The sequence below is a fragment of the Pteropus medius genome, unplaced genomic scaffold (genome assembly GCF_902729225.1).
Source record: "Pteropus medius unplaced genomic scaffold, Ma_sr-lr_union100, whole genome shotgun sequence".
Classification (NCBI taxonomy): Eukaryota; Metazoa; Chordata; class Mammalia; order Chiroptera; family Pteropodidae; genus Pteropus; species Pteropus medius.
Window position 1 is genome coordinate 13779979 of NW_024349225.1, and position 22040 is coordinate 13802018.

The following is a 22040-nucleotide window of genomic DNA, read 5'->3' on the forward strand; positions in this document are numbered from 1 at the left end:
CATGCCAGACTAGTGAGGCATGATTAACAAATGCTTTCTTGTGCCCTCTGATTAAGTTAAAGATTAAAGTTAAAGTCTTGAATAGACTTATAAACAGGAGCATAATTAGTGATTTCCTAAGTATCTTCTCTTTTGTGGACATAAGTCAGCATTCTATCTCGTGTAACATACATGTATATTTTTAAGTTTTTGTTGTTTAGCTTTATCTAAAGTTGATATATCCCACTTTTTCAGAAACTCTTTCTATATCAGGATTTTCCAGCCAAAAACAAGGCACTCTTATATTGGCCTGTCAGAATTTAAAAGGCAAAGTGGTCTTAAACAGGAATCCAGATTCTTAAACAGGAATCCAGATTTGTGTGGACAGTATCGAGTGGCTCATTCGGAGCCCCTTGAATGTGAAAGGAAGGGAGGAGGCTTCTGTGAGCATAGTTAGGCAAGCCCATTTTTAAAATTGCAATCGTAACTTAAAAATCCCATCTTTTGAAGTTGATACAAGAAATCCCGTAAAGCTCTATATGCATGGGTGTTCAGACTCCATGCTGAGATGTCTTTTGAGGTGGTGAATAAACAAGAATTCTTAAAAGCCCCAGAAACATTTTTTAAAAAGGCTTCTGGGTTTTAAGGAGTTTATAAATATTGGACTATTATAATTTAACTCTTTCTTTGTCTACACTAAGGGCAAAAAAAACCTGATTATAATTTCTGACAGTCGCGACTTGCTTTTCCCCAGAGTCTGGGGAGGGGGGCGCTGTTTGCCACCCGCAAGTGGGCCCCATGGTCATTTACGATAAATCAGTTACCTTTCCTCGTCCCGCGTACTTGACATAACTAACGTAAGCAGACAGTCGACCCTTAACCCGTGTGGGGATTCAGGGCAGCATCCGAGGGCCGCTGGAAAACCGCGCATAACTGCAGTCGCCTTCCGCATCCGCGGATTCCCAGCTCCGGAGCTGAGCCTTGGACAACTCGGTTTGAACTGTGCTGGATGAGCAGTTGAAAAACCATATATAAGCGGACCCTTGACCAAGGGTCAAGGAACCTATGTGCTAGTTTGAAAGACTGCCTAAAACCCAGTTCTGCTTGTAATCTCAACAATGGATGGTGCATTCCCATCTCCCTAAAGAAGGCTCCTCGGAGTTGCCCAGTGTGCTTATAAGTCCCAGGCTGTAAGGTTGGCACAACCCAAGACACCGAACATCACAGAATGAAAACACCCCACCCTGAACACGTCCGTGACCTGTGCCTTTTTAAGGAGAAGCCAGCGCCATGTAGCAAACCTGAGTACAGGAATACACAGTGTGGAAAGTAACTAAAAACCTTACCTGGATTTACTACTTTCAATATAAACTCACTGAATATAAAATAAGGTTAAGAAGCACGTAAAGAGACTTTGCCAGTATTTTTCGTCGCTACAGATGTCGTGTCGTCCCCATCGGCCCTGGCAGAGTCGCAGGGTCTGATCGTGCGGTGCCCGGGGACTGCGTGGTGGAAGGCGTGGTCGGCCGCGGCTTGTTTCCGTGCAGCAGCCGCTGGTTGTGCAGTGGGCACAGCGCCTGTGAGTTGTGCGAGAGCCCTGCCCTGTCTGTGCAGGCGGCACGTGGAAGAAGCGTGGAAGAAGCGTGCCAGCTGCGACCCAGGCTGTCTTCACTGTCGGTGCAGGTGGCAGGGGCCAGAGCTTTTAAAGTATTCTTAGGGAGGGCTCTCTCATTTTCATATGCCATGACCGTGACTGTACGAGTCTCTGCGCCGTTCCCGTCAGGGACTTGGAGATGATAATCTGGAGGCAGAGACAGGTGGGAGGGGATAGCCATTATTCTTATTTTACAAAAAGAAATCATGACAAAGTCACAGATAGAAATGGAAACAAGTTATATCAGTGGAGACGTCGCGTTCAGATATCCTGGTTTTGAGGTCATTGCACCTCTTTAAAAAAATTCAGGAGCTGTTGATGAGTTCATACTTGTTAGTTTTGCTAAATTTAGTAAACATAATTGTCAGTCCTTAAATCAAAGGAGAAAAATGCCCACGTATGTCAGTGATAAAGAAAAAGTGTGATGTTTCTGTATGTTGCTTTGAAAATAATAACTTTAAAATATGGTAATAGGCTACAAGGCTGAAAAATATTTGTTAGGGTCACGTATTTCTACGTTGCGGTCTACACTGAATTCAGTGTGCGCCCAAAGTGTGCCCATTCTGTGAAGGCGACACAGAAATAACTCGTTTTATCGTCAGATGACTGCAGTCCGGTTGGCCAGGATGATATAACCCCGTTCACACCTTTGCAGCCTGAAGTCAGCCTTAGGCCTAAGTAGATGAATTTACCTTGTTTATTTTTTTTTTCATTTTTATTTTTTTTAAAATAGACCCCTAATATAACAAATATATTCTCAAGGACCAAGAAAGCTTATAAAATTTAGAGAGTGGAGATTTGCTTTAGTACCTACTTTTCTAATGCTAAATGCAATGTTGGTACATTAGACAGTATACTGAGATCCTAAATGCTTTAGAGGATACTAGATAACTTCGAAATATTTATCTGACCTGTACTGATTACTGAGGTTACTGATTTAGTGGCTGAAAGCATTTGTATAACACTGTCCAATTAGAGATTTTAAAATATTATAATAATTCAAGGAAATGCCTTTTTGTTGTATATTTGATAATATTGTAAACTTAGAATCAAATTTTCAAATTTTCGTGCTTAGCTATTAAAATCATGCACTTTCAGTTTGTTTAAATATAGTTTCTATTATCCATACTCATACCCTTATTTTTAGAAAAATATTACTTAGTTTGATTTAGCTACAAAAAATAGTCTTTACTTATCAATCACCACTTGATTTTTATCAGCCAAAGGGAATTTGTAGGTTAGTTAGCCTAAAAAGGATTGAGGCAAGTAAATGAGTAAGTAGACATGACATGAATTGGAAACTTTTCATTAAGCTTCGTACATTTGATAAGACTTTTGAAATTTTTTACAGCAAACATTTATCCACTTCTCATGTAAGGTAGTAAAAGTGAAAAGTTTCAAAACTATGTCACAATTTTCCCAAACTGTATTATTTAAGGACTTGGAGACAAGGTTATAACAGAAGCTTAACACTAAAGCTTCATTTATGAGAGACCGGTACGCCAGTGGGATAGCGTGCACGTGAGATAACCATGTGACCTCGTTGGTTATGTCCGTGGGTCACACTTCTGTCTGTTTTATAAAGAAAGATGAGGAGTTGAGTTAGTCCATTCGTATAGTACTCGTGTTGATTTTATTTTAGAGTCTATTCCGTCTCTTAAACTTGTTCGTTTTGATAGTTCATTATCATTGTAAGATTCTGGTTGGTGCTTAAATTACAGTAACTGGAGGCCATTGTTCATATTTTAACTGGACTAAAAAGTTTTTAGATTAGCATTAACTTTTGAATTACGCTTCGAGTCTTAGACTTTACAGCATGTTTAGTTTCTTTTCGTTTCTTATTAGTATTTTTCAGTGCTTAATAGTCTCCTGCTCCCACCTCCAGCAAGGACTGTCCTCTCTGTTCAGCATCAGAAACGTTTTCCTCTTCGGCATGTGCTTTCTAGTTCCCCGAGCAGTATAAGCAAATTGGAAAGTTCAGCTGTCATTCTTGGAAGGTCATAGATCACACTAGCAGCCTGAGTAATCCAAGAGGTTTTAAGTATCATAGCATTTAGTTTAAAGTGAAATTTGCTCTGACAGGGCTGGCAGACCAATAGGAAAAAGAAATATTTGTGCTTGGAGAAGTGCACATGTAGAGACCAAGAGTATAACTGATGGCTGGAAGTGATTTCAGTCTAAAAAAACAAATCATTAAGAGAGTGCATAGGGGTAAAATACACAGTTCATATTTTAAAGAGTCTCAAAATGAACCAGCAACTAGGGTTAGCATTACATAGTAATTAGCTGTGGTGTTCAGGCTTTAACTCACGCGGTGCCAGACGGTATGGTTAAACTGCCACTGTGAAAACGTTGCTACCCACAGTATGTTCTCTGCTCAGCCTACAGGAGTAATTTTTGTACCTTAAAAAACCAAGGTATTATGACAGATTATATAAATGTTGAACCAGTAACGGACAAACAGTTATTCAAAGGAGGTGCTAATGACTCAGTTTATTGACCTAGGGGTTGCTTAGGCAGTTCAGTAAGTTCCCCTCACATTGGTGGTGTGAAATGAAGCATTGCTTGATAGTGCAGGACTGCCCATCTCAAGAAGTCCTTGTACTTAATTGAACAAATGTAAGTTAAAGACGGCTGGATGGCACACTTTCATTAATAGATTGCTGTAGAACGTTTGAGACCATTGTAGATTTGAGTAAATATTCACGTCAGCTTGACAACCACATCTGACAGCTTCCACTAGACACTTATTAGAGTATTTTTTCTGGTAATTGCTGCAAATAAGGAAAAAGAAAATATATTCTAATAGCTGTAGTTTTTTCTTTCAAGTCATCGTTCTCTTCAAAAAAGCCATATATGAGTCATAGGAATAGGAGGATTATAATTTTTTTCCTCGAATATGCAGAGAAAGAAGATAATAAGAGTAAAATGGAAGGGACTTCCAGCAAGATGGCAGACTGAGCTGACTTGGAAGGGCCCCTCCCATATAGCTATGTAGAAAAGGTAGTCGGAAATATTTGTAATTTACGGCCAAATTCACAGAAATGCACAAAGCTAGTAAACTTCCCCAGTGACACGTGTGCACACACGAAAGAGAATCACTCGCGAGGATACTGAACTAGGTGTAGGTTATGTGGTGTAGGGAGATGGGACTGAACTCCCTGTGTCAAGTATGGAACTTCATGTGGCTGCCTTTCTCTCATCAGTTGAAAAGGGGACTAGGTGATTTTAATTCACCGGCCCAGGGAAGTGGCCAAAACTTGTCTTCTGCCCCGAGGCCCTAGGCTGGGAGAGTTGTCAGCCCGAGAAACAGAAATCGCAGTCTCACTGCACACGTACAAGTGGGTTCAGAATTCACACTGTAAATCTCGTGTGGGAACCCCCAAGTTCAGAAATTATTAAAATTGTTTTAGGACAGTGAAATATCATAAATACAGAACCTCTCTGTAGAAATCTTTCCAAGCTCAAGGGCCAACAGACCGGCAAAACAATAAAATAAAGTAAAAAATTAAACCTGAACTTGAACACAAAAAATTACAAAGCTCATGAAGAAAGGACTATCATGAAGAACTGTCAGATGCAACAGTAAGAGTTAGGATGGTCAAGAACTAGAGTTAATAGAAAAATCTCAATGAGGCTATAAAATATAAAAAAAATAAAAAGGAATAGAAAACTTAATGCAATGATAATATGAAAAAGTATCAACTATAACATCTCCACATACAAATGTAATTAAAATACACTCTGGAGATAGGTTAAACAACAGATTAAGATGCATAATGAATGATAGGAAACGAGCGTCAGTGGCATGGATTATCTTTACCATTTGGAATAAATCCATGACTATTCTACACATGCTCCCCCCGTCATTAGCACAGGTCGGTTTTCATCTGAAGCATCTCAGTATAGTAACGAAATTGAAAGGATCTGTCCCCATGGTGGTGTTTTTCCCCTTAGAACTGACAGATGTCTTTTTTGAAAAGTTTTTTTTTTTTAAATAAATTCCACCTGGGGTCTTTAAATACAACCTCCCACTACTCATATCATTTGTCCTTGATTTTGAGGAAAATATTAGTTCGATTTCACTAAAAATGTGATTTTTTTAGTATTCTTTAGCCATTTCGTTTCAAAATAAAAGAAAAATTAATGATTATGCATATAAAATAGTAAAACTAAATGGAAAATGACAGCTAGACTTGATTTTATTGGTGAAACTCATTAAAGACTGCTTAAACTGCTCATTTTCTCAGTAATACAAAGGCTTAAGTCCAAAGCAGTAGGTGACACCTTTGAGCAAACATATATTTAGTACATATAAATGTATACAAATGAGATGCTATCGACAGGTTCAGTGAAGCTATTCGACCACAGCTAGTGCTTTTATCATGCATGTATATTACGTTTTTCAGTTTATAATACATTATCTTCTAGTATTTTCATAGGCCCCCCCACGGTCACAAGCTTTTTGCATATGAATGAGATATTCCTATTTAGCTCTAAGTAAATTATTTCACAGTTATCAAATGAAGACATCAGTTATATGAGAAAGCAGTGAGAATCGCCTTCTATTGATGTTAAATATGCAGAGAAGTTTAAGTTTGAGAAGGCTCGCTCTAAAACTTTGTAGAGTATATGATACTCAGTGATAAGACAAGCTCCCCATCTAGTGGTTGGTCTGTAAATCACAGACATTTAGATCTCCATTTATAATACATCACTATACAAATAGGTATAACTTTATAGACATTATCTCATTCAAGTGACACTTTTCTTGTAACTATGTATAAGAATATCAAGAAAAAATGGTCGCTTCTGCCAGAATAGTCCAGCCCTTCATGTTGAAGACAGAGGCAAACTACTTATGCAGTCTGATTTTATCTGCATGGAAAACCACAGCCTCTTAGTTATTTGATGAAGCATAGTCCCTATTAAAGGGGCAAACTTTGTTTCATTCCTAATTATAACTATAACTTCTAAAATTTTTAACCAACTTTGAACTTTTTCCCTTTATTCTCGGTTCCCAAGTAGTAAGAAAATCCATTTTAAAAGAAAAAGATATGTTTGGTTTTTTTTTTTGCATGAAATGTAGCATATTTGATTATTGCTTTTTCTGCCAGTGCCTCTATAGGCTCTCATTACTTCACAGTGGATAGCCATAGTATGATCTTAAGTGTTCCCCATGCTTTTGTCTCTCAGCGTCCTTTATTATCGCAATTGTCCTTCTAAAGCACAGAAGTAAGTCGTTCCCCTCTTAAAAACCATTGACAGCTCTCCAAAAGTATATAGTTCTTGGCCTGGCGTATACAGAACTTTCAGAATCCAGCCCTAGCCTCCCTTTCGAGCTGTATCTCCTGCCCCTTGCTTACTGAAACCATAGGAAATCATTGCTCTTCTTCAGCCCCTTCTCTCTCTCGCTCAGGCTCCCACGCTGTCGGGAATTCTCTCTCTCCACTCGTGAAGTCCTACCTGTCCTTCGAGATTCTTCCATCCATGCAGTCAGATACTCGTTGAATGCCCACTCCTCATCGGATACAGTGCTAGGCGCTTGTCATAGATATAACAATGAATAACACAGCCCTTCCCCTCATGGTGCTTGCATTATAATAGGAAATAAAGACAAATCCAAAATATAATGTTAGGAAGTGACAGATGTATTAAAATCAAAGTATTTTTTAGAAAGACTCTCTAGCCCCCACGATTCTTCCGTGACAGTTTGTACATGCCTCTGATACACGGTCGCGCATCAAATCAACGGCTGTCTTCTGTTCTGTAGCGATTTATAAATGTACTAGGATAATACAGCCTCATGTGATGATCGGAATTTCGTTCCATATTAGTTGCCTCCAATCCATGGTCAGGGGCCATATCTTATTTATTATTGCCTTCCTAGAACCACATCTTTTTTTTTTTTTTTAAAGGACTCTCAACACCATATACTAAACACATTGTAGGAACTCATGTACTGTTTGGATGGATGGACAGACAGACAGACAAAGGATCACTATTACATAGACCTAAATTTTCCATGGCAAATCATGCGTGAGCTGAAATTACTCTTGTATTGATTCGTAATCTACCTAGAAAGGAAGATAAACATACTGATTTTGATTCTATGATTAATATATTGGATTAATTGATAAAAAGTGAGTTATTCTGGAAAAATATTATCATCTCATACAGTTCTGTGATATCCTGGGACGCTTCCTGCAAAGAAAGTGTGTGTTAACTTTCACTCGACAGCCTCAGAACCCTTCCCGCCTTCGGTGCTGCCTGACGGGCCACAGAGCCACGTAGTTAGTAAGAATCACTGTCGTAAAGGCCTTCGTCTTAGGTAGAATAGAACCCCTAAGGAAAGACCCAAAGTAAAAAGAAGAAACCCATGGTGGTTATAAGGGAAAAGTCCGTGTGTTTGTGTGCGTATGCACACACAGTCATACACACGTGTACATTCAGTATAAGGTGGTAGTGACGCCTTAAAACACTGAGGATCAGCACAGGCGTAGCCCACACTGGTAGAGCCAGAAATAGAATCTCATATTCTATGCTGGTTTCAGACCACGTCCTGAGTAGCACATAATTTTCAGCTTCTTCATTTTAAGAAAAATATTGAAAAAGTTGAAGTTATTTTAGAGAGCAAATGAGCCGGTAAAGATTTTAGAGACCATGCCATGAGGACTGATTAAATGAAGGTTGTAAAACAGTCATATTAAAGGAGAGTTAGACTTCTCGAGTGGTTCCAGGGGGTAATTCTTGGACTAATAGAAGCGGGTCCCAGGTCAGTGTGACAGAGAACTTTCTCACAGTCCGATGTGCCGCGCTGGCGTGACTGCCCCCACTCCGCAGTGAGCACCCCCTTCCCGGAGGGGCTCTGATAAGAGCGGGTGGACCTGTCAAGGCTGCTGTGGATGCACGTGTAGACTAGGTTATTCCTGAAAATGTTTCCGAGTCAAAGATTCTGTGAGCCGATGCAGAGAGAACTTGGCTTGAATTCATTTAGTTATTTTTTTGTAGCATACACTAATATATTCATTATTTACTCTGCATTCATTTTACCGACTTGGGAAATTCACAGGAGAAAAAGACGTGTTGCTTTTGTCCAGTTTTATTAAATAATGATAATACTTTCCACCTACGCAGCACTTTTCATCCAAGGATTTCAAAGTGCTTTACAAATATGCACTGATTAAGCCTCACGAACAGCAGAGGTAGGTGAATTTCTTCTCTTCCCGCAGGAATGTCAGCTCTGGCACCGAAGTGTAATAAGGGCCTCAGATGCCTGGGACTCCTTACTGGCTTCCGTCCCCCCTGTAGTGTGCTGCATGTGAAGCATCACTCGTGCCTGGAGTTCTTTTCCTCCCCCTCTGATCACCCCAAGTTTGGAAGTCTAACGGATGCTGTTAAAAATTTGTTTGAAGCATTGCAAACATTAGAGAAAATTCAGTCTTCTGCTTGCTGAATGCTAATTAGATTTCTGAATTTTTTAAAAATAGAATCTAGGCGTAGTTTTATATTTGTTGCCAAATTTTAAATATAATTTATTTGTGAAGAATTTGTCATTTTCCTTTCTAGGTACCCCAAAATGATGTTCTTGGGACATAAAACTTAATAGTAGATGGAGTTTGGGGGCCTTGCCTTTCCTAGCTGTCTTTTCACAGCAAACGCTGTTTGTAACCATTTCATTGAACTAGAATCAATATATTTTCAAGAAAAGGTCTTGCATTTTGATATTTTTCTAATTTAAAAGTCCAAAATATGATATCTAGACATTGAGCATAAAGGTTAAATAACACTACATACATAACTAGCCCTGCGAAGAAAAAGTGGTCTAGTGGAGGCTTATTCTAACCAGGGGGACACAAGGCTTTCTGTGCAGGTCAGGAGGACCAGGGAGAGAATGTGACACGGAGACACACGCGGTGCTGGATTAAGTCCCCACGTAGATTCCCAAACCCGCAGACGCGAATCTGAAGCAGAATGGTCACACTGTGCACCTCGGCTCCGTCTCCCTCGCTTCCCAGGGTCCTCGGTGAGCGCACCAAGTCCCTGTGACCCCGTGTACTCTGTCTTGGTGGCTCAGGAAGGTGCACGTTTTGCTGCCACACTCCCCTTTCATATTCACGGTTTCCAGCCCTTTCTCGAAGAATTTACCTACAGAATGTATCATCTTCTGTTTAAAGGCAAACACGATTAGGCTCTCCTGGTTTTGAACCAGATTCAGCATTAACAAGGCTACATCCTTATCCCAAGGGAGAAAGTAGAGTAAATGTCCACATGTCCCCAGAGAATATCTGTCTATAGGTTTTAGCATCCCGAAAAGTCCAATTTCCTCACTATATTAGAACCAAATGAAAATTAAAGAATCAAACTATTCAGATTCAGAGTGAATTTTCTTTAAAACATATTAATCACAGGAATATAGTTGATCTTTCATAGCACACAAGGACCAACGACTTATAGCAGAGTACCATCCAAACTGGTCATAATGGTTTAGTCTTCAGACAGCAAGTGCACCTGGAATACGATGGGTAATTCTGGAAAAACTCATTTTAAGAGTTGGTTTCAAATTTTATTCCTCCTGTGAAAGTTCAAGACATTTTGTCCTGGACATTGTACCACACACAGATGTCTCTGCATAAGTAGAACTCAGTCACAGTAAGCTTGCAGGCTCAAACTGACACTCATCCATGTTCTAGGTTAGGTCTGACTTTCACTGGCTTGGGCAGCAAATTCTCACCAACAGTGTGACTGATGTTAAAAAAATAAATCCATCTGTCAATGTACAGTGAAAGGTGTAACTGTCACACAGATCACATAATGTCTTCAGTTTATTCTTTACCCTGTTGGCAAGCCACATGAGAAAATGATCAGAAGTTTGCCTATTTGTCATAGAAATTAAAATGGACAGCTTTGCAGTTTGAATGATGACCGCAGACCCTCAGAACCGTGGCCCTTTCCTGGGAGCACATGGCTGCAGGAACGGCGGGCCCTCCCATGGCAGCGTAGGTCCTCCAGGGGTTGCTTGGGCACGGCCTCTGAGGAGCTGCTTGTTCTGTGCAGGCGGGCCACAGACTCCTTCCCGAAGGTCACCCTCTTGGAGGTAGAATACAGTCCTGTTGCTACCATGTCCTCTGGGAGGTGTTCTGTTCTGAAGGTGCCTCTGCATGTTTCTTCACTCATCTACTGCGTGCTGCTTGCTTCCAAATTCTCGAAAGCGATCTCATCACAACCCCTATGCAGCACTTTTCATCCAAGAAGCAAAGACAAAATTAACTTGAGTTTAACCTAAGTCCGCTGCTATTCAGCCTCGGAAGAGATGCTGAAAAATGCATAAAGCGGCCGAAGGCAGGTCATAAGCAGACAGGTGGAAAAGGAGGGAGCCGAAATCCTCAGGCTGTACAGTTAGCCTTAGTGCTTTAAGAAAAACATGTTCAACAGCCAGCTGTTCCTCTAATTTTTAACTGCTACAGGTGTATCTTAGCTCATGACCTCCACTGATTTCTGAAACATCTTTAATCGGCTACCTTTAATTGCCTTGATCATAAAAATGTAATCTTCCCATAGGACGAAGGTAGGCGGGGTGTGTTTATATTTTGCCATTTCAAGATAAAATTCAAACTTAAAAATTGCAACCAACTTTCAGAAGTTATAGACACAGTTTTTGATATAGAAAGAGCCCAAAAAGTTTGACTTGTCCAGGATCACTCACCACACATGCTAACCTAGATCTTGTATTTTATGAATTCCATTCCCCCAAGAGGTAGAGCCACATGACTCATGTGCCCTATGTGGATTCTGACTCAGTTATTCTTACATTTAGTATAAAGTCCAAAATAGGTTATACATACACACACACACACACAGTCTAAAACCTTAATATTTTAATAGTTAATTCTAAAATGTTTTAACAGTCTCATTTTGAGTTGTGAGAGGATGTTAATGCCTGTGTGAGTATATTTTTAATCATTGAGATTTTGCTGATAAAAAGTGTCTTTCTATCTAATTTCAAAATAATCTTAAATCATTTAAACATATTTCTTTTTTTCAGAGCTTACATTTCTGCAGTATAAAGTGTTTCCGTGGATTGGAAATACGCTCGCTAGCATTCACCGCATGAGCTGTGCATGAGCATGTTATAGCTGCCATATTTGCCTGGCAAAATAAGTAGCTCGTCATTTTGCTAAGTGTTGGGTAATTCTCTGGTCTTTAAAAAGTGCTTTGGAAAACATTCTCTTCTAAATAATTTATTAATAGATGAAAACATTTTTTTAAAGTAATAATCAAAATTTATCCATTTTCAAGATACCTTTAATAGCTGAAGGCTATCTTTAGGCTTCTGTTGTTTCCATAGAATAAATTGAACCAAAGTTTATAGTTACCTTGCTGTCACTCAAAAGAAACATATACTATCTAGCAATTATTTTTGCATTGAGTCAGAAGGATTGCAGATCAAACCTGGATAACTTTGAAATTTTGTAAAATTTTTCATCATCTTTAGTCATACGCTTCCAGTATGATTTGGCTCTGAGCGAAAGTTCACTGCTTAGAATCAAACTGCATGTCCTTACTAATATTGGATTAGTCCTGTGTCTTTATCTGAAGAGAGCTCATTATAAACAGCAAAACTCACTTTTCTACAGTTTTAGTTTTATCATTCGCTGGCAGTGTATTTCTGACAATTGCTAGCATGTAAAATCTTCACATTCTGGCCTAAAAGCCATATAGGAATATAACTTATTAAAACTTTTCCAATCTGTCCTCCTCTTTGTCGTGAATGGTACCCAATGACAGAGGTTTCCAACATTTTTAACACATTGTTATAAGTAAATATTTATCATACACATTTTTGTGGCTGTATTAATTTTAAAAAGAAAAAGGGTTAATGACAGCCACACAAGTCACCTGCCGCTAGGCAGAGAATCTTGGCGGTGTCACGTTCCACGCCTCTTACTTGACCTACATCTGTAGCTGGGATGAAGAACTTAACTTACCGTTTCTTTTTCTCTTTTTAGCCTTGGGATGGATGGCTTCGGCCAGTCAGTCGGCATCCTGGGGCGCCCCGCCACGGCTTATGGATTTCGCCCTGACGACCCATACTACTACGGCTTTGGCCCGCGATGAATCCCCGTCCATGTGCACGCTCGGCTTAGAGGAAACGTGTGGGTTGGGCTAACTCTGACCCTCGGGCTAATAATGCATGTTGAAACTGCCGTGGGTCTGTCTGTGTTTCTTGTCATGTTCCATGTTGCTCTCTGCAGATTAACCCTGCCCCTCCGTCCCGCGTTCGGTACAGCGGGTGCTCGGCACTTCACTCCTCAAACCACTTCTTGACCCTGGATGATAGTCCTCGTGAGACTCAAAAGTTACTGCTGAAAAGCAACTAGGCTGGAAAACAAACTCTACATTATGTACATGAAGTGACTCATTCTATTAAAAAGAAGCATAAAGTACAAATGAATTAGAGAAAGTCACGTGTTTCTATTTAATGTGTTTCATTAGGAGTTGCATGCTTATTTGGGTGCATATGAATTTTTTTCCTGTCCTTTTTTCCCCCTTGTGATATGTGCTACCTTTGAAATATATACAAAGATGTCACCTTTTTATTCATGCCGTGTGCCTGAAAGGTTGCTTCCCAAAGTTACGATGAGTTTTCAATTAACAATGGAACATATGCTTGTTATGTTATATATAAGTAGAGTCTGTTCAGCTGTTTGAATTCATGTATTTCTGATAGTAATATAGACAACCTGGGACATCTGTTAATATACATGAAACTAGACTAGTATTGGGCTTTTAAATTTTATTTCTGAAATCTGAAGTATGGAAAAGCGACAGGTCTCATTGAGGAAAACAAGGGAACAGAATATTTTGCTCACTATAAGATACTCATTCTCCATTTGTTCATTGTTTTTATAAGGTAGATTTAGGTAGTAAGAAATGGAAAGTCATAATTCTGAGTTTTAAATGTTACAACATTGTAATGTTATAATGTTGAAAATTTAAAGCAAAATAACTATAATCTAGAGATATTTCCTTGAGCACTTGCTGTGGAAGGAATTATATGAGACTTTTAAAGGAACACATGAATCAAAGAAAAGGCTTCTGTTCTTGAATTTAAAACCTCATTGTTTTACACTATTTACTGGCTTGATTTATAGTTTAAGCATAGAATTGTAGAGCTGGAAAGGGCCTATGAAATAATTCAATCCATCTGCTTATTTGAAAAATCAATCATATAAAAATTTTAAATATAAATATCAACAGATTTTTTAAAACTGCTTCATATGTATAAGGAAGTATATGATGCTCTTTAGGGAATATGTGAATCTAAAATATGATTTGTGTCTTTGAGCTTACAACCTAATCAGTCTTTCTGAAAACACATTTGTCCTAGAATATTAAAGCTTGAAAGGACCCTAGAAGCAACTCTCGAATTCTTTCTTTTAGATGATGAAACAATGTCCAGGCGAGAGTAAGTGGTTTACCCGAGCTTACCTGTTTCGGCAGTGACATAAGCTGTCTCCCTGCCTCCAGTCTAGGAACTTCAGTGTCTTGCCTTATTATTTGTCATATGTACAAAGTATAACTATACATCAGTGACATTAATAGAAGGATAAAGCTAACATTCTATGGCTTAACTTACCTCATACTATTACAAAGTGATTTTGGAAGAACAGACGAAGGAGCTAACACATAGTACTTAATACGTGTTAGCTGCTGCTACCATTACCTTGTTTTATTTTTTCATAGAATTTATCTGAATTTATCTTTGTTCATTTACATACTTATGGTCTGTCTGTCCCCCTCCTGCTAACCCCCTAAGATGTGAGGTCTGTAAGAGGAAGGACTTCATCTTGTCTTGTTTGCTGGTGTTTCCCTGGTCTCTAGAGCAGGGCCTGGTCTACAGGGAGTCCGTATAAAGCATTTGCTGACTAAGTGAATGAGCAAGGAGAGGCTGTCAGGAAAACCTTAGAGGACCTGGTGAAGTACAGAGTTATTTAGCTCAGATCCAGCTTCACACATGGTAGCTTGGAACGTACATGGCGGTGCCGGGGGCAAGGCACTTCGAAAATCTAAAATGACATTCTTAGCACTAAGCTACTTAATCATTTTTTAAAAAAAAAAAACTTTATTTGATTCCTTCAAAAAAATCACTTTTCTGCAATGATTGTATCTTCTTTTTTCTTAGTTGTCAGCACAGTGCATGGCACAGAAAAGATGTGTGTTAAATACCTGTGGAATAAACAGTCTATAACAGGAGATTGTAAGTTCTAGACCATTTGTAAAGCGTTTACAGTTTACAAAGCTGGGCATTATTACTTACAACGTGGGTATCGCGATGTCTGTGGTTGACTTTAAGCTTCTTCAGCATAGACAGTGATGCTCTGTGTGCGTTAGTTGGCTGAAGATATGCCCTGGGCACAGCCAGCCTCCTAGTAATCAGGAGTCCACACTCTTGGGGTAGCCAGCTGGCATCAAAACAACACCGGTTGTTTTGCTGTTATCATAATGTCTCATATGGGTTTTTATTGGCAAAAATAACAGCTTATTATCATAAATAGTAGAAATGAGGTCTCAAAAGAAGTCAAGATAGGTGAATTGGCTAAACTATTTTAGAAAATGCTCTCCACTCCTAAGTAAAGAGGATCTAAATTCAAGGGGTCTGCAGCCTTTGGAGATGCCGTCTGAGGCTTCGTCCCTAACGGCCCTGGTTCTGCCCCTGGTCTGGGAGATTCCTGGTGCCAGATGCCAACCGTGGTAACAGAATCCTGCCCCTGCAGCACCAGAACTGCTGCTCGGCTTTCCATTGCAGGGTGGTGGGCAGACCTCGCACTGCACGCTCGGATATGTAGCCGCTATCCATTGCACACGCAGACGTGGCTAGTCCAAATTGTAAAACATCACATTCTGAAGACAGTACAAAACGTAAAACATCTCAATAACTTTTTATATTGCGTGCATGTTTAAATGGCAAACTTCTGGATATACTGTGTTAAAATACAATGTTAAAATTAACGTTTTACTATTTTTAATGCGGCTACTTGAAAATTTTAAATGACAGGCGGCTTGAATTCTATTTCTGTAGGACAGCACTGACAGTGCAGAAAGCTCTGCTGTCGTCAAGCTTATAGGATGGACGAAATGTTATTTGTGCCTGCCTCCTAGTAAATATTTAATACATTTCTGAAGAATTTGGTAAGCCAGTTGCTGTCACTTAACATGGTCCTTATCCATCTTAAACTTTTAGCTACTGTGACCGACCAGAAAGAACGTAAACATTTTAGATGAGTGATTTAGGTCAGCTGTCAACTGTGAGGTGGAAGCTTTAATTAGTAGTGATTGCTACCACGCCCATGCAGACGGCAACAGGGAAAATATGTTGTGCTTGCTTGGGAAAATGTTTTAAAACTATTAATGTATATTCACTTTAATCTCACAACACCCAGTTGTGAGAAACCATTAATATTGATTACAGGTCCTATTTTTGATAGCTCCAATTTGACTCTTAGGTGAATTGAGTGGAACCGCGGGCTTTCCGTCTCTGGAGCTGAAGCCGGAACCCCAGAGGCCCGAGCCAGCTCCGGGCGCCCGTGCGCACGCCCCCCGCCCACGCGGCGCAGCCAATCAGGTCGGCGACGTCGCGCTCCGACGTCCTCGCCGATCGCCGGACTCCCCGCCCCGCCCCCTGCTCTGTGCGGGAAGCGGCCGGGGCCATTTTAGACGCGGGCGGAAGTCACGTGAAAGCTGTGGGGTTAAAAGCCCGAACGTCCCGACCGAGACCAACTCGCCCGGCCGCCTCGCGCGAAGCGAGCGGGCGCGTCGCCGCCCCGCGTTGCCGGGGACAGCGGGCGGGCGCGCGTGGGCGCCGGCGCCCACACTCAACATGGCCCCGGCCCGAGCGTCACCGGGGCGGCCGCTCTAGCGCGGTTCCGGGTTCGCTCGCCGCGGTGGCCTTCTGTCCGGCTTCCGGGCCCGTCTCGATGGTTTCGGAGAGCCCCGACCCCCGAAACCCGTGGGCGTAGTGGCCGGAGCCTCACGGGGGAGACCAGGGTGGTTGGCGTCACCTGGGGGCGAAGAGGGGACCGACGCCGAGGCCCGGGCCGCCGCCCCGCCGTCCGCAGGTAACAGGAAGCCCGGGCCGCGTCGCGTCCACGCGGGGCCGGCGCCGCTGCCGCCCGAGCCCTGTCACCTGGCCCGGCGGGACCCCGGCCGGGCTCTAGAAGGGCGCCGGGCCCGCGGGCCGGTGGGGAGGGGACGGGCCGGGCCCCGCAGCGTTCCCGGGCCCGGCTCCCGGTGCGGGCGGACCTGGGCGGCCGGCGGCGTCGCCCCAGCCGGGGGGCCGGGGGTCGCCGCCCTGGGACGCCGCCCTCGTGCCCCACAGCGTCCCGTCTCCGCAGAGACCAGGCTGGTCTTTTTGGTCCAAAGGCTTCGTCACGTGTTGCTGGTCATCCGGCGCCGCCGGCTTGACTTCAGCACAGGGAACACCTGCAGCAGAGCGGGCCGAGGGCCCGTCGTCATGTCGTCGCCGGAGAACCAGGGTCGGTCCACACTGGGGGACCTTAGAACGCGCAGCGCAGGTCATTGTCTTCGGAACTCGCAGAGGTCGCCGCGGTTCGTCGTGAGACGAGCAGAGGGAGAGAGGGGCCCCTGAGGACCCGGATGTCGTAGTCGCGTGCCGGGGTGGCCCAGGGAGCTGGCTGAGGGCTGCCCTAATCCACAGGTGGCCCAGAAACTTGTGGTGCTGCCCAGGAAAGCCAAGGAGTGGAGGAGGGCAGCGAACACATTTGAGGCCGTGATGCACTCTCGGGTCGGGCGCTGCCCGCTCAGCGTTTTCTCGCAGAGTGGAGATGGCCACCGGCAGCACAGCTGGGTGCCCTTTTCTGCCTTCTTGTGACTCGTTTCAAAGCCAAAAGATTTTGTGTTTTCCCTTTTTCTCCTCAAAACGAGACAGAGTGTTTTGGAAGTCCAGGTGTTACTCTTTATGGTCTTACATTTCCCTAAGTCCATTTTAGCTGAGTTGTCATTTTTGTATCAACAGTTTTTGTGCCTCTTAAGATAGTCGTGTAAAAAATTAAGAATTAACTGCTTTTATGTCATTCTCGAATTGCAGTCAACAGCACATCTTTTTATTTCCCCCTACTGAAGTCGACACTGGACCCCAAATATTATGGTCTTGCTCAGTAAGCATTGCACTGATGGTGTCAGGAGACGTCCGTCAGCGTTAATCGTGCTCAAAACACTAAAAAAGGATCCTTACTCTCAAGTTCTCTCAAGAAAGGGAGCGGTTCCTTCTTAATTTTTAAGTCGTATTCCTTAGATCCAAAATATACACTGCTAAGAAAAATGACCAGTTTTAACCTTTGACTAAAGCTTTCCTAACCCTGAACTGTTAATTCTCTGGCAGTGAAATTTGTAATACTAAGTCGAAGGTTATTAGATGCTGTAAGCCTCCTGCTGTTTAGAAATGGCCAGGGCCGTCCCTCTGTGCACCTCGGCCAGAGCACCGCCCCACAGTCCTGGTGACCGTCCTCTCTCTCTCACAGGTTTGTATTAAGAGTAAATAAGCAGCGTGATTTTCTGCCAAGAGGATTTTCATTTTCTGGCAGCTCCTCGGGTTGGCTTTCATGGAAAGCTGTATCTCGTGTCCGGCAGAGCCAGGCTGCTTCAGTGACACTTTGCAGAGCGACACTTCTGGAACTCTTCCCTCTAGTTGGACCAGTGTTTCAGATAGGAGGTAGCAGCAGTTTTCCGCTTTTGGAATGGAGTTGGTTTCAGAGAACACAGCCGCACTCAGGCTCCCTCTGGTGTTCCCCGTGGTTGTAGGGTGTCAGTGAGGGGGCGGATCTCAAGCTGGGCCACCTGGAGCTGGAGGGTAGCAGTGCACCCCGGCGGGTCTGACCAAGCCACTCTCCCTTTGCCCGCTGCGGCCAGTGTTCTGCCTCCCCTTGGCTGTGGCCGCGGCCTGACTCCCTCAGGGCCCCCCGCTGCCTTCAGCTGTGCTGCTAGCGGGCAGCGTGGTCTCTTGTTCCTTCCGAGTCCTGGTTGGCTCTTCATCCAGGTCTCGGGTCCTAGTGATGGCACCTGACCCATCAGCCACGCGGGAGAAGAGGGGAGCAAGATCCAGGCACTAGCCATGCCCCCTGACTCAGTGGGGTGGGGCGTTGCCATAGGCGGCGGGCACCCCGCTCTGTACGGTGGGATTAACAGCTGCCCCCCCACCCCACCGCCGCCCTCCGTCCTGCGTGAACACTCGCTTTATTTGTAGTCCCGGGGGAATGTTACATGTAGTTGAAACACTTGGCGTGTATGTTTGATACTGTTTTTGTTTTTTCCTTTTCTAGCTTAAGAAAGATACATTGCTAGGTAGGTAGGGACTCAGTGGATTTGTTGCAAAGCCGACTTCTAATCCTCAGAATTGGTCTTGGATTTTGAAAACCTTCATTTTTACCTGGCGTTGGCCACCGTACGTGGCATGCGGGTCTGCGGGCGCTTGAAATGCTCTGTTTTCGGCACGTGTCTTGACCAGTGTCATGTGCTGTGATGACAGCGTTGTGTGGAACTTCAAGCGGAGAAACAAGTCCGAGCAGAGGCTCTGTGCATAGTGATTGGTGGGGGTGTCTCTATCAAAGGGTCCGGATTTTAAACTGAAGTTTTGAAAGGTCTGCGTAAAGTGTTTCTTAGAATTGGCCGCTTGCCGTGTCGGCAGAGTCAGACTTCTTTTTGTTTTTTTAGATGGTAAAGCCATAATTGAAATCTGACTGCCACACATTTTTCAGACATAAGTTGTTGGGTCTAAAGAGGGTTTAAAAAATTTGAGCCAGCGTTGAAAAATAGTTTCGTTTCCACATGGATATCCAGGCTCCTTGCCCCTTCTGACCGTGGCGTGTCTGGCAGCCGGGCCTGCGGTCCTGGGTGGCGGGGCGGCCCCCCCGGAGGCAGCCCCTAGTGGTCGGTCCTGTGCCCTCTGCCGCTGTGTCGCCACTGCCGGACTGCAGGATACTGCCAGTGGTGACCCCATGGTAAAGGTTTGGGGGGGCAGGCACACGTATGCCTGTGAGTAACCCATGATCTTATACCCACTTTCCCAAGTGTGTGTGTAGATGTAGGTATGTAATGTCGACTTCTTTTTAAAACTTTACTGAAGTATAATTGACGTACAGTGGACTGAACGATTTTAAAAGTTTGGCATTTGTAATTGCGCATCACCATAATCTTATAAGACAGTGAATGTGTGCACCGCCCCCCCAAAGTTTCCTTGTACCCCATGCCATCCCTTTCACTCCCCCCGCCCCACCCCCGCGGCAGTCCCTGATCTGTTTTCTGTCATTAAGAGTACTTTGCACTTTCTAGAATCTCATCTATGTGGGGTTTTCTGAGAGTTTGAGATTATGCTTTTTTGTACTCTCCCCTTGCTACTCAGCCTAGCTGGGAAGAGCAGCAGGCTGCACTGTTTCTTGTTTGTCGTCATTCGTATTCGGTGACTTGTCTGTTTCTGTCCCGTCTCCTGGGTTTGGGGTTTCCCCTCGCTGATAGGAGGTCCCACTGGTTAACAGGTTTTTCGTCGTCTTTAGGAATCGTCTCTGGCTTGTACTGTTTTCCTTTATAATTAAGTTATTTTAGATGTAGATAGTTTTACCACCTTTGAATACTTGAGTTCGGCAGCACCTTCGCGGGGAGGCCGGCCTGCGCGTGGGTCGGGGAGCGAGGGCGAGCCTGTGCTGTTGGACAGAGGGTCTGTTCTCCGCCAGGTGGGTGGCCAGGTGTGTGTCATGGGATCAGGAGGGGGAGGCAGCGGCAGCAGTTATTAGCAGGTACATGCATTTTCTCTAGAGCTGTTAGGTGCTCACTGACAGGCGTTGCTGGTCACATGCTGAGCATTTACCCTTTTTGTTGTCACGTGGCCCAGTTCACGGGGCTCGTGGAAACCGGCAGGTTGGAGCAGCTGCGTCTGGATTCTGGGCTCACGCTGCAGGTGGAGGCTGGAGTTTGAACCGAAGTCTGTTTCCTCAGGTCTGCGAGGCGTGGGAGGGGCTGTGCGCAGCCTCCAGGATGGGAGCAGAGAGCAGTGCCGTGCGGAGCTGTGCCTTGGAGGGGCCCCCGGTCACCTTGCCCTCGGGCCTGGCCGTGTACCCCGCTGTCCTGCAGGATGGCAGGTGCGCCTCAGTGTTTGTGTATAAGAGAGAAAACGAAGACAAGGTCAACAAGGCCGCCAAGGTGTGTGACAGGTGACGCTTAATACTTCTTACTATGAAAAACGTGAATAAAGGCCCAACGGGTGGGCCGTAAGGACCGGCATCGACACTCAGGTCCTGTAACTGCCCCCTGCCCCACCGTGCAGGCCACGCGAGCCTCGGTCCTTTCTCGCCAGGTCACGCTGCTGGTCGGGGTCTGCCCTGCGCGTGCTGGTGCAGCGTCACCCGAGCCGTGCGTGGGGTGCAGGCGCCAGGGCGTCTCCTCCAGCGCTCCCCTCGCCCGGCCTGCCTTCCCTCCTCCCTGCGACTCTTGTGGCCAGAACGATGGCAGGGCTTCTGCAAGGGTCTGAGCCACCTTCGCGGCACCACCCTTCACCCTCTGCGCACGCTGTGGCAAGGGACATCCCTAAACCGGGAGACGCCCCTCTGAGGGTGTCTCCTCCCCACATTTTGACAGCCCTCCGTGGTCTGCTGCACATTTACCTTTCAGAGTTCCCAGGTAGCAGTTATTTAAATGTTGTAAGGACACAAGGAGTAGCTTCTCCTTTGCCTCTTTTGCAATCTGGGGACAGCCGAGAAGGTAGGGAGCGGGAAAGGACCTTGAATACAGTTCTCCGTTTTCCGACTTTTACTGCAACATGTATGTAACGATAATGTGGTTGTGAGTCATTAACTTCAAAATTCTTCTGTTTGTGTTTTTAAAGCACTTGAAGACCCTTCGTCACCCTTGCCTGCTGAGGTTTTTGTCTTGTACTGTGCAAGCCGATGGCATTCACCTCATCACTGAGCGCGTGCAGCCTTTGGCAGTGGCGCTGGCCACGCTGTCCTCTGCAGAGGTCTGCGCCGGGATCTACGACATACTGCTGGCCCTCGTGTTCCTTCACGACAGAGTACGTAGCCCGGGCACGGCCACCTCGCGGGCCTCGATGGAGCCCGGGGCCTTGCCTGTGTGGCGGTGCTGTAATCGTGGTTCGTACAGAAGTCACGAGTTCTCGTTCCCACAGGAGCGCTTCCTGGGGGACGGTGGCACATCGGAAGGCACAGAGGCGCTGCAGAGACGCGGCCTGTGGCCTTGGGCAGCGAGCTCTCCACCCTGGGCGGTCCGTCACGGACTTCGTTTCAGTTAACGCGTCTCCCTGCACCTGCGCGTCAGGCTTTACCTGAAAATAGCTGGAGCTGGTCTCATCGAGACAGAGGTTTCGCGTCCGCGCCGCGGA

General features: G+C 44.3%; 2 protein-coding genes across 7 annotated transcripts in view; both read left to right on the top strand.

The window, feature by feature from the left end:
• Window positions 1-14005, top strand: part of KIFAP3 (kinesin associated protein 3) — a 107118-nt gene extending 93113 nt beyond the window's left edge. The window contains exon 20 of the mRNA XM_039881591.1: window positions 12643-14005. Within this exon, the coding sequence (XP_039737525.1) occupies window positions 12643-12751 (109 nt within the window). The 3' untranslated portion in view covers window positions 12752-14005. The remainder of the gene's footprint in view (window positions 1-12642) is intronic.
• Window positions 14006-16395: 2390 nt separating this feature from the next.
• Window positions 16396-22040, top strand: part of SCYL3 (SCY1 like pseudokinase 3) — a 30549-nt gene continuing 24904 nt past the window's right edge. For 3 of the 6 annotated variants that reach the window (XR_005657024.1, XM_039881593.1, XM_039881596.1), the window contains exons 1-3: window positions 16397-16752; window positions 20642-20845; window positions 21528-21713. Coding sequence is in view for 5 of the 6 variants with exons in the window: in XM_039881593.1 (XP_039737527.1) it covers window positions 20681-20845; window positions 21528-21713 (351 nt within the window). In the remaining variant the exon portion in view is untranslated. Of the gene's footprint in view, window positions 16753-17741; window positions 17812-18174; window positions 18366-20641; window positions 20846-21527; window positions 21714-22040 lie in introns of all 6 variants that reach the window. The other 3 variants (XM_039881597.1, XM_039881598.1, XM_039881594.1) reach the window with 2 other exon arrangements.